At 39.5% G+C, this 12,647-nt stretch overlaps 1 protein-coding gene across 2 annotated transcripts in view; it reads right to left on the bottom strand.

The window, feature by feature from the left end:
• Nucleotides 1–259: 259 nt before the first annotated feature.
• The window catches only part of LRMDA (leucine rich melanocyte differentiation associated), a 721,663-nt gene continuing 709,275 nt past the window's right edge, over nt 260–12,647 (bottom strand). For both annotated transcript variants that reach the window (XM_030030274.2, XM_030030272.1), the window contains one exon: nt 260–2,453. In XM_030030274.2, the coding sequence (XP_029886134.1) occupies nt 2,374–2,453 (80 nt within the window). In that variant the 3' untranslated portion in view covers nt 260–2,373. The remainder of the gene's footprint in view (nt 2,454–12,647) is intronic.

Here is a 12,647-nt window from a genome sequence, read left to right as displayed (position 1 = left end):
ATTTTCCAGAATCAGTGACATTTAGTGTGAATTCCCTTTGAGCAAATTTTAATTAGGGCTTTACCGTATTTAACTATAGGTATATAATCCTCCAAGTGAAAACAAAAGCCAAAATGGAAGACACTTTGATCACATCTCATTCCAAAAATATTTTTGCCTCCAAAGCTTTGCTGGGAAGAAAACACTCCTGAAAATGATACAAATGTTTTTGACATTAGGAAAAGTAAACAAGCAAAATAAAGATGGAAAAATCATGCGGTCAGTTTGCAAGTGCTGTTTATTGTTTGAGGCAGGGTTAAAGCCTTTTATAAGGACAAGAACATACATGCAACCAGACTGAAAGCGACATTAGGTTATTCTAAACACCCCTATTCAGAACCCTGCTGCCTGAAATATGCCATAGCCAAAATGTGTGGAGGCTTCAAAACAGAAAATATGATAGGAACAAACTAGGATTGCTGTTATTTTGGTAACCAAGAGAGACGACAAGTGCCCTAAAGATTTCTAATGATATTTTTGATTTTAAAAAAAGGCATGTAGTTTTCTTTTATCTAATATCTCCTAGGACTTCTAATGTGAATTGGCATTTTGTTTGTAGCCATGTATAACATTAGCAGACGTGTTACAAGTGGCCAGAAGGTGCTTTCCAGACACCAATTTGTATGGCAAAGAGCTCAGAACTCAATTTAAACCACAGGTGGTGTGAACTGGATCGTTCTATGCTCATCACTGATTTTAAGTATCTGTTAAGGATTTATTATAGACTTTCAGAGTGTGTGAAGGTTTCCATTTACTGAGTAAGGCCTAAAACGTTCAGCAGCAGCATCAAGCTTTCCTTTGTCACTCTGCCAGCGTCTCACTCTTTTTCATCGGTCAAACGTGAATTCACGATTGGCTTCAATATCCAGTTCACTTCCACCTGCAACACTAGCTGATAATAGCCCCCCAAAGTAAGCAACTTCTGAAAACTGACATTTTTTTCAACCAGGAAAGTGAATAAAGACCACCAAGTAATTTCAAACAAGCCAAAACCAGCCAGACAGTGATGGCTCTCAATTGGGACCAATATGCATGGGTTTGGAACAGCCTAGAGGTCAACATTTTTGCATATTGCTTGGCCAATCCCATTGTATCTAGCAGCACTTAACACAGTACATGCATGAAGTACTGGGATTTTTTTTCACAGTAACAAGTTCATGATTCTAAATATGTCCAACCTGTTTATCAGAAAAGCCAGAAATATGCCATGCATTTTTATTTTTTCCACTGAAAATTTGACAATAGGTTTTCTTAGATAGACGTCAAAAGGGATTAGTCAGAACTCGTCTCTATAACATATCAGTAAAGCTGTTAATTATATTAATTCCACCAGTTACTTTTATTGACTTTTTTTCCCCTCTGAATAATCATACCCATCTGGTGGCAATTTTATTTTATATCACTCCTTTTAAGCACTTTTTTCTTTCCAAATTTAAGCATTTAATTCTAAATGTAATCTCTGTACAAGTTAAGAATATCTTGTGCAATAAACCAGGAATAATACACACTGTCAATATCACAATTGAGGGCTTCTTACAAGTATATACAGTTAAGCTGTGCCACTATTCTACAGCATTAAAAAATGATTGCTTTTCTGAAGGTCAGAGTTAGTAAATGTTGCAATGTAATTTAAGAATTAGCAAATTTTGTTTGTCTGCAAAATTGCTTAAATCCTTTTCCTTTGCATATAAACAACTATACAAATTGATAGTACTTTGCATGGCCAAAATATTTTCAGGATATATTTTTTTCCCTGTTGAAAGAAAAAATGATCCATCTAGGCTTATTTGGGGGGGATAACACCAAACCAAAAAAAACACTGTGAAAGGATTTGTGTAAGCATGTATGAGATGATAAAAACACAAGCACTTAATTCACAGGGGAAAAAACAAGAACAGATAAGGGCTTTTTAATCTGAAATTATAGCCTCACTCTTATATAAACACTTTGATATCACCAGCCACTTTCGCTCAACAGGCAAGCTGGAGATAAACGTGCTAAGGCGCCAACCAATAGAGCATGCTCACTGAAGCCCCAGGTGTGACCCCTGCTCTTCTGCGAGCAGCAATTGGACCAGGCAATCCATCACGGTGCTCCTCCTGTCAGGCTGGGTGCTCGGCTGCAGCTGTCTGTCACACTGGTGGATGGGACCTGCTTAAAGGCAATCATGTCAATCTCTGTGTGACTACTCAGACTACGATAGAAGGATGATCTTGACAGGCTTGGCAAAGTCAGCAGAAGGCACTAGAGGACTTTAGTTACATGCTTAAAATTTAGATGCAATTTGTGCTTCTTTTGTGGAGGCATTCAAGAGGCACAGAACAATGCTGTGTTTTATAGCTGGTCATCTCGGATGAATCTGTTGCCCTCAGAATGTTTTCCATAGTAAATGTAGCGGCATTTTCCCAAAATGCCTACAATAAAAAGGAAATTAATTACAATTAGGACAGCAGTGGCATAATACGCAAATAAAGCACATAACTAGGGAAATTTGAAGGAGGGAAGGGAACAGTTTTCTCTTGTCCTGCAAAAGAAAGTTTGTGCATTTGAAATACTCAGTATTACCATTTCAATCGGCAGTTTTGAATCCACTGGGAGAACGTGTTCAAATACCTGCACGACCTATCCTGTTAAACATACAACCACAAGTGTCTTCAAAAATGGAATGACATAACACTGAAACATCATACACTGTATTTTAAATCACAGTACCTCTCTCCTGCTTTTGAAAACCAGAAAGCCTTAGCTGAAGTTACATTTTGTACTGTCTGTAATCTCCCTGTTACATGTCTACAGTGTTTTCCTGATGATTAAAACCAAAAAGAAAAAAGCAGAAAATAGTTACCATTTAATGTGGATCCAGGAAAAACCTTCCAAATGTTCACAAAGTCATCCTACAAGCACCTAAAGCCATCCCTGCTTTGCAGTGGCAGAGAACTGAAGTGACCAGCTGAAATCCTCATGGGAAGTCACCAACAGACATGGGCTAGAACTTGGGACTTCCTAACGGTTAGCCCTCCAGACTCTAGCTTTTTTCCCAGACATACAAATAAACATCTAGTAAAAACATTTCCAAAGTAGCTCTCCAAAAAACATCCCATGAGCCAGACGCAATTATAAATTGTGGTAAATATCAGTACATAGAGGATGCTTTCAAAAATTAGCCAGAACTCTGCTTTTGGGAGACAAGGCACGTTATTCTAAGTGGGTACAGGCTGCAAGATGCCTGAGGAAGCCTTAACTGCTGTGGGTGAGACACACATACCTGCAGATCACACTACCTTATTCAAAAGCATCCCCTCTGGTGGTACTAAGCGGTATGTGAAAGCGTAAGTTCACAGTCACATCCCACCTGTGAACATCCTCAAAGATGCTAAATTTTACTAGCAGAGTTGTTGTTTGTGCCCTCAGGCACATATAGTCAAATTAAAGTCATCTCCCATGCACGGAAGGAGGGTGAAAGGGTCTCCTCTACCTCGGGAGTGTCAATACAGCAGTCACTGAAGTACCTAGCTCACCCCCATACTGGCAAACATACCCTAGCCCAAAGGAGACAAACAATGCCTTACATAAAGGGTAAACATGGGGGAGGAGCAGACCCTCAATTCATTGCTGTTTTAGCTTGCCAGGACTCACGCAGCAAATACCTGCAGTATGAATTAAGTACGCAAGCTTTTATATTCTGCATCTATTTTTCCAGTATAACGTGCATCAGATAAGCAACTAAAGCCTTGGAAGGCATGGGCTGTGCAAGATTAATGTTAACCCATGCTGCTTTCTCCTTCTAAGACATCAGGATAGTAACACATTCCTATAGAAAAAAAAAAAAAAAATTGATAGGCCTGTCATTTGTTGTGAAAAACACATTCCTCTTCAGGATAACACAAATGGGGACTATATGGTGCAGTGCCTAATCCCTTTCCCCTCCTCCACGGAGCTTTCTTCAATAATTTCAATTTCAATAATTTCACTAGTGGAGCAGTTTCCACATTCAAGGGATGATATTATCATTCCTAAACAAGCCTCTAATGAAAAGCAAGTTTTTTTCCCCTAAGCAGATGATATTCCAAGTCAAACTGCAGCAGGCATTTGGTTGGTAACAAGGCCATTTAGAGCTCTAAATGTAAAGGATACGAACAGTTTATTAATGGCATTCTTCAGACTCCTTTTTCACTGGCATTGATAAAAGTCTTGTTTGAGGTTTGCCGCATTTCTTAAGGACTGGAAGCAAGACTGTTTATAGAGATGCTGGTGAGAGAGTGCTGTTTGATGAATGCTGGAGACTGTAGCTAGGTGTCAGTGCTTAGAAAATGAGGCAAGGACATGAGGTATTAATATTGTCAATGATCTCTTGACAGGAAAACAGATACTGCATTCACCATCAGATTTAAATAGACATCAAGTGCATTAATGACAAAAGGGCAGACTTCAAACAAAGGGGGCTGTATGGTGCTGCGCTGAGCCAGTCTCCAAGCTGGCAATAACCTGATCTGAAAAGACACTGTCAGGGCTACAGACAGGCCCTGGATTGTGTGCGGTGACAGAAAACAGAGATGCTGACAGAGATACCGGTGCCATATTATGCCAAGTATATTCTAACACTGTCTCCAGCCCTAACTAAATCTGACATCATTTCCTATCGCTTATAGTATCCTCCACTGCTCCGGCAGAATATTTCTCCCCAGACATCATTACAAACTCCACTGTAGTTTTAAAGTTACTGGCAGGCCTGTGCTGTCATGGAGGCTGGGTCTAGAGGCCTAAGGATAACCTCAGTCAATCTAAATTTGGCGTTTGCCGGAGAAGTGCTCTCATTTTCACTGATATCTCAGCTACTTGAGGTGATCTGAACGCTAAAGTGTGAGGAGCTGTCACCTTGAATAAAATCCTTAAAGTAAAGACGCTCAGTTCCTGGGATGTTCAGCAAAGATGTCGGACAGTCTGGCAGCAGGAAATGAAATCCAGCTGCTGCTGCTCGCCTGGGGATAAAGGTGCTTGGGCTAGTGACAGTTAAAGTCAGCTGAAATTTTTGAACTCCTGCAGCCTACAATTGTTTAAATTAAGGAAGTGTTGTCTCCGCAGAGATTCTCTACCCAGGCACACAGCTGTGATTCGATTGCCAGGCATATTACACACACCGCTCAGAGAGTCTTGATAAAAGCATGGTTGAAAATGCTGCCATGAGACTTTATTTATCATGAAGGTTATTTGTAAAACAATAATCTTGCTCATAAATTAAATGCGGTGACTGGTTGGCTTGTTTTGTTTTGTTTTGTTTTTCCTCTCCATTTCCCACCTCCCTTTGGCAACCACAGAAAACTCGGAGAACTACAAAAGGCTTGTGTGCTGCAATGAGAATTTTTGCAATGAGATTTGCTAAGATACATCACACGTGAATTTAGGAAACCTACTGCGTCTCTCCTGTTTATCTGCTATGGTGCTCATTCCTTGCAGTTCAGGGGCAGGAGTACGCTTGTGGTTTTGTACACAGGCAAGGGGAGGAATAAGGGGAAAACAATACATCTGTGGCTGTTGTGGTGTTTTTTAATTAAAATATCCAGCATTGGCCATAATAAGCTAAGTATACCCCCTATACATCAAAACAACACACAGCATCCTGAATGAGGTTTCTGCTGACGATTCTTAAGAAATGACAACACAAGGTCTCTTGAGGGATCATCTTCCCCGAATAAGGCTTCTAATTTTTCTTAAGTAGCTGCTTCTACCATCACCACAAGCTGTTAAAACTATAATTATGAAAAAAATGCATTGGGAAGAATCATTTTTAAATTCACTCTTTATCTTTTAAATGTTTTCCCCCTTCGGAATGGATGTTCTAATTATGCTGGGTAAGTAATGACCTTGCAGTTGCTTGCATGTGTTGTGGTATCAGTCTTTCTTCACAAACACATTGTAATGTCAGCAACACCAGCTTTTCCTTAGCTGAAGGAAAACCCAATTATCCAAATAAATAAATAAATACATACATGCATAACTAAAGCACATGAAAAATTGTTCAAGTCACAGTTGCTCATTTTAAATTGGGCACGTGTTGCAGAGAGCTATGGTGCAGTTGGACCTCCATACACTTTCCTAGAGGAAAAAAGGTTTGCAGATCTTGATGTATTATATGGAAAATGGTAAAATAAAGTTGCAATGGGATATGCTAGACCTATAGATCATACAGCCTCAGTCACAGGTCAAAATTCAGCTCAGGCCAACAGTGACCTAAGGGAATTGTCTGGTAGCATCTTGTTGCCTTTCTTGGTTTGCTCTTTTTCCTAGCAAATAAATGTTCTACATCTATAAAAATGTAGCCATCATCATGTAGCCACCTCTCAGCCATCACAGCTGGGGCAGCTGTTAGCAACACAGACTTCTCCAGTAGCATTCAGTTTTCTTTAAAAAGTAATTACTAAAACTAAGTAGTCAAGCCAAAACTTTTGCCACCCCCATCAAAACCTATTGCCACATCTGCCCAAGCACCCCCTCAGGCACCCCTTTTAACATCAAATGTTTTTAATAAACCCCTCCGCAAGTGTGAACAGCAAAGTATTCACAATTAAATTTGTTTGTCAAACACACTGGTCTACAGTATACATCAGGGATTACATTTCAGCGTACAGTCCTCTGCCTGTCTTTCACATGGGCTAACCACAGGTCCTTGTACTAGGAGCTGTGGTCAGATAAAGTGTAGCACTTAATACACAGACTCAATATTCTAGCAGAATTCCACTTCACCTAACTTTGAGTACAGTACCTAAATCCTCCACTGCCAATTTTTATTTGATCCATATTCATCTCTTTTTTCCGCAACCTGCTGTTGTATAGTTTTGCTATGGGCTATTAAACAGCTGCCATGTTCCACCAAGAAGCTGGGTGCATTTCAGTGTGGTTATACTACCAATCTGTAAATTGTTTTGAGACCCTTCAGGATGAAATATCAATACCATTATCATTTTTTTCATAGGCACTTGGGCATATTCTACAATTAATGAACAGAAGTTGCAAGATTCCCTTAAATATTAATATAAAATTCCTTTAAAGGAAAATAATTCCCTACCTACAACATTTAGAGGAGAATAAATACCTATCTACAAACAGTTTCAAGTCTACAATGCTACTGATTTAGGCAAAACACCTCCATCAGTTGAATTAATTTGAAACTCTTCAAAACCTTTTCATCTAAGGGATAAGTAAAGTTGGTTTGAAACAAAAAATCCTTTGGTACAGGAGTTTAGTAATTTTTCATTTTATATTTATCTTCACGGAAATTGTAACAACTTTATCTAGTTGTCTAGTTGACAACCTATTTTCAATTCCACTTTGACTTTCTATGAGAAATGAAGTACTAGAGATTTTCAGGAAATTAGGAGCCTAATCCTCTCACCTTTAGTAGCACATAAATTATTTTTTTCTGCTAAATCAGAAGAATTAAATTGTATATACTCTCACAGTCATTTTAGTTTAAATAAAAAAAATAAAAATCACTCCATCTAATTGTACCTGAGCTATCTATTTGATATTCATCATTAAGAACAGTCAAACAACCGAATGCTGTTAAAAGTATCAAAATATTTCCAAATGTGTTCCTTCGAAAGATTTGCTTTATAATCCTCAATGAATCAGTAAAAAAACCAAACCAAACCAAACCAAACCAAAAAAACCCCACACAAAAACATTAGCCTGACATTCATCCAAATCAGCTTGAAATTTGGGGAGCACAGATCCAGCTTCACAGCAGGCAAGTGTGGGGGCCTGGGGCGGGGTGGGAGAAGACGAGATGAGAGATGCTAAATATCTAACAGTGATAGGAAAAAAAAGAATAAACAGAAAGTTTACTTGGACCCAAGTAGTGCACTTCTAGTTTTACCGAGTCTTGTGGCTGTAACATCAGGGAGATACTTTACAAATGCAAAAAAAAAAAGGGGGGGGGGGGGGTTTTTTTTTTTCCTAAAATGTTGAGTGTTTGACCAAGTCAGTCTTCTAAGGTTCATGCATCTGCTTTAACTTGCAGACATTTATTTATTTATAGCTGGGCCTTCACAGTTGTTTATATAGAAATACATTTTTATAAACAAGAACAATAATTTGAGCAATTAGAAACAAGAAATCCTTTACTTCTGGAGATCTGTTAGAGCCAAAAGCAGAAAAAAAATGCTTGTTGAGTTATGTTGTTGGTCCATGTTCTGTAAAATCGACCAATTTAATAAAAAATTTAGAACTATAAACTTATAGAACAAGAAGGGAGGGAATTATAGACAGACTTTTTGTGTTTCATGTTGACTTTTGGTAGAACTGAACAATCGTTTCTATTGAACATGATCCAGCCTATGAACACTCTGACACAGGATCTGAGAAGATCACTTGGAAGATAAGAAAAGGTGTAAAGGATCACCTGGGTCACTAAGTCCACCCAAAAGCAGCCAAGTATGTAACTCAGAGAGGTCCACTCAGACTTTCACTCTGCCCCAGCACACAAACCCCTGTCAGTATGGGGAAGCTCAAGCTCAAAAACTGCAACATGACACAGGAAAAGAACAGAAGAGTCACAGCAGTCCTTGCTAACGTGACGTGATCTCTGACTACTACAATTAAACCTGTTTGTTCCAACCACAGTTTCCAGAATGCTCCAGGTTGGAGTCAAGACACAGGATCTAGACTCCTTAAATCAGAGCAGAGGGAGCAATATAAAGAGGAGCATACAACAGATAAGGAATTGAATGCCTTTGGTTGTGCTACAGCTGAATGCTGTAGAAGGGTTATCTTATAAAGACCTGAAATATCATAGCAATAAACCAAAACTAAACAAAAATTCCCTAAACTATATCATAAAATACGCACAAGTGCTCAAATAACAAATGCACAAATATTAACTTCCCTTATGTTATAAACTAATTAATTTATTTTTAAGAGGATAGAAACACTAAACGTAAGCAAAAATACACGCAATCCCTCCAAAACTATCTGTGCATAAAGGGATCAGGTTGTGTTTGAGAAGGCTGAAGACAGATCTCACTGTGGCTAAAGCAGAATTCCCACACCGTGGCCACAATACTCACAGAGTGGTCCCCAAATACTCCCAAAGAGGTCCCCATGGGTTAGGGAATGTGGTCCATCGGAGGTTTCCTGAAGAAGGAGGACATTCCTTCAGTAGCAAACTGCTGATCCTGATTCTCCCCTCCCTCTGTGGGTAACAACACTAAAGGAAGGTAACCTTCACATTCAGGGGAGATGAATTACCTCTTTGCTCTGCTCCCTGCACAGGGATGCCAAAATGCGATAACATTTTCCTCTGGACACCCTACAGCGTGGGGCACAAAGTGGTCTTTCAGACTGAAAAAAATTACTGAAAGGCACAAAATCAAACCTGTATCCAGTCTACAGCAATGGAGTTGGAATTATACACCTAAGCTAGAGCTGAGAGGAATCAGAGCAGGCAAACTGAGACACTGAATTATTGCAAGTATCCTGCACAGACAAGTACTGTGACATGTCAAGTCTCACTGGCCTGTTTGTAGGAAGGGGGGGGAAAGGGGGGAGTATGTGGGGAAGTGAGAGTAGGAGAGGGGAAGGAAAGCAGTCAACAGGGAGAGGATGTTGGAAAAATTTGCAATGAAGGTGATAGGAATACAAAGATGTGAAGTTTGCATCCCAGGCCAAGGGAGCTGCATAAATGTTCAGTGTAAACTAGCAGTCAAGCTGATGTGTGATAAAGTGCAGCCTGCTGTAAATACACTTCAGGGCTCCCAATGCAGCTGGGGATGAAATTTGTAATTTGGGGGGGGGGAAGAAAAAAGGAAAAGTAAAAGAAAAAAGAGGAAAGAAAAAAAATGCACTGCAAGCTTTTTCTCACATAATCTGTTACTGGAAAATTGAGACGCTTGTCCAAGTCCGTGGGAATAAGCTGATGAGCTGATACTTAATAATAAACCATATTGTGTCATGGTGTGGAGTCATCTAGATCCATTCAGGCCACAAACTATATTACTTTATACAGCCCTGGCTGACATACATTTAAAGCCCTCTACACATTAAGGAGCCATTAGGCTGACAGATTAAAAGTTATCTTGGAGCTAATGTTTCCATTATGCGTATCCTGGCAGTGGAACAATCAACACACTGTTCCTCAGATGTCATACTTTGTTTAAAAAAAGGGTAGGGGGGAGAGAAGGGGAAAAGGAGGGTATCTCTCCCTCCTTGAATGACATTGACACGATCAGCTTTGATCCGGGCATGTGCTGTCTACAGATTCTCTAGTGTTGGCTAAAATAGGAGCATTTAGGGCATAATACTTGAAATCATTAACCAGTTCCATACTCCTCTGGGTATCATTGTTACAATTTAAGGTCCTACACTTGGGATTTCTTTGGAATCTTTCCATGCTTATTGTAACCATCACCAGAGAAATATGTTGGGGGGCGGGTTGTCTCTCTCTAGTGAAAATGAAGCAAAAAGCACCAAACAAAAAAGCCAAATGGTTTTGTCTCTTCAGTGCCTCTTTACCATTTTTGCACTGTCAAATAATGTCATGGATGGAATTCATGCCGACTTTAGGACGAAATATTTCTTGTTGAATATGTTGAAATTTTAAAGCTGATTTTTTTAATTACTCAGACACATAAATTGTATAGTCATCTAGGTACTGCAGTCGAAGAAACGCAAGTGCACAGAAAGCATCAGCGTGCCAGATATTATGGGTGAACTGGTGCTTAAATTTGGATATATTGAATACCCTTGACGGAGATGGAGGAAAGGAAGTATGGATTCACAGTTCTTTTAGTTTTTCAAAACACTTCTTCGTATATCTCATTCTCTTATATATGGTCTAAATAAAAGTAGTAAAGGCAGACCAAGTTCCTGTAAATATCCAGTGCAAGTCAGGTTACACCTGTTCAATGCCCTTCATCTCTAAACCAACGTCACAAGAGCTTGATTGCTTTCTGCTAACGGCCAAATACCCCAAACTGGACTAGCAATTTTAGTAACCAGGCAAAAAGCCGCTCCCCACCGAAACAGAGCCATCTCTCCGGCTTGCCTCCCGTCAGGCAGCTTCAAGCCGAGAGCATCAGCACTAGAGGGCAGCATGCATTTGTCTAAGAGGCGGACCGCACCACCAAACTCAATATGCCGATACGACAATTAAAGCAATACGGTTTGTTAGTTTTGCAGCCAATTTCTTGTTCTGTCATGATCAAAGCCTATATTTATACACTCTCTGCTTTCAGCCTTTCGCCCAGGAGCCTGACTTCTGGTCGACTAATCTCGGTGAGCATCAGTTTGTGTATACAGATGGCTACAAAAGGATGTCACTGGGTAGTGGTCTGAACAAAAGGCTCAAAATGTTGTACTGGGGGGAGGCGATCGTCCGTCTGCACCACCGGCTTCCACTGCAGCTGGGGTGGCACTCGTTATTCTCTCACATTCACAACAGAAATTCTAGCGCTCTTTTGAACGAGCTTTCTATTACTTTTTGAAAATGCAACAGTATGATCACTGAAGTGACGCAAGAGACACTTTTAACATATTCAGAATGGTGGAGGAAAAGGAGGTTGTAAAATCCCATCCCTACCATATATTAAAGTTCTGCTCCTCAGTGTACACTCACCGTATTAACTTAGAAGATCTTCAGTTAATTTGGCTAATATACACAAAAATGGCATTTCTGTAGGCTGTTCTAGACTTTGGACTACATTCTACTAATAATACGTACATTAATCAGCAATGGAGTTAAACCATAAAGAATGACAGGGTCATTAAGAAAACAGAAAGTGAGTATAATTATATTGTACTTTGCAAACTTTAACCACGCACAGATTGCATTAGCAGTAAAATGCAAGGGGGGAAAAAAAGAGGGAAGTAAGTTCTTTTAGTAACTGTGATAGAATTAAACAAATGTACCATGATTTATGGGGCAGAAAGCAAACTTTTGGAATAATTGTTCGGAAAGTCTGCAAGCATTCCAATAAAATTACAAATTCTTATGTGAAAAAAATTTGAGCAGCAGGGCCCTTCTGGAGAGTTTAGACATAAATTTGGCTCATCTCATGAGTAAAACTTGCTTTTGGATCTCAAATGTGTTCCTGCTGGAGGAGTTCACATTAGGGAAAAAAAAAAAGCCATACAAAATTCAGTCTGGCTCAACTGGTTTGAAATTTCTCAAGAGAGTCATCTGAAATAAAGACAAGTTGCTTTTTATTTTTAAAGCTGGGAAAGAAAGTCTCTCAAATAAAATTAAAGAGCATAATGAAATAGTGCTGCTGTCACATTATGATACAGTTAAGGGAACCTTCTTTGCATGCCATTACTTGCTCCTTTCCACAAGCCCTTCCTCAGAAACAAAGGAAACATTTAACTAATTGCTAATGATAGGATTGCTATGATTCTTCCTAATACAGAAACGAGCGTTTTTTAAGAAGCTGACACTACAAGGCCCTGGATTCACTTGATTTCCAGTGGAAGCTGAAGGCATTTGGCACTTTGTAAGACACATCCGGACCCCACACAACTGGTGAGCTCCTTTCTCTCTTCTATAGCTGTTGCTGTATAGCACCAAATGAAGTCAGAAATGTGTCTGGATTCAAACACCTGAAGAGTTCAGCAAATAT

Source organism: Aquila chrysaetos, chromosome 11, assembly GCF_900496995.4.
Source record: "Aquila chrysaetos chrysaetos chromosome 11, bAquChr1.4, whole genome shotgun sequence".
Taxonomy (NCBI): Eukaryota; Metazoa; Chordata; class Aves; order Accipitriformes; family Accipitridae; genus Aquila; species Aquila chrysaetos.
The sequence above is the reverse complement of the archived record's forward strand: the minus strand, read 5'-3'. Positions and strand labels throughout refer to the sequence as shown.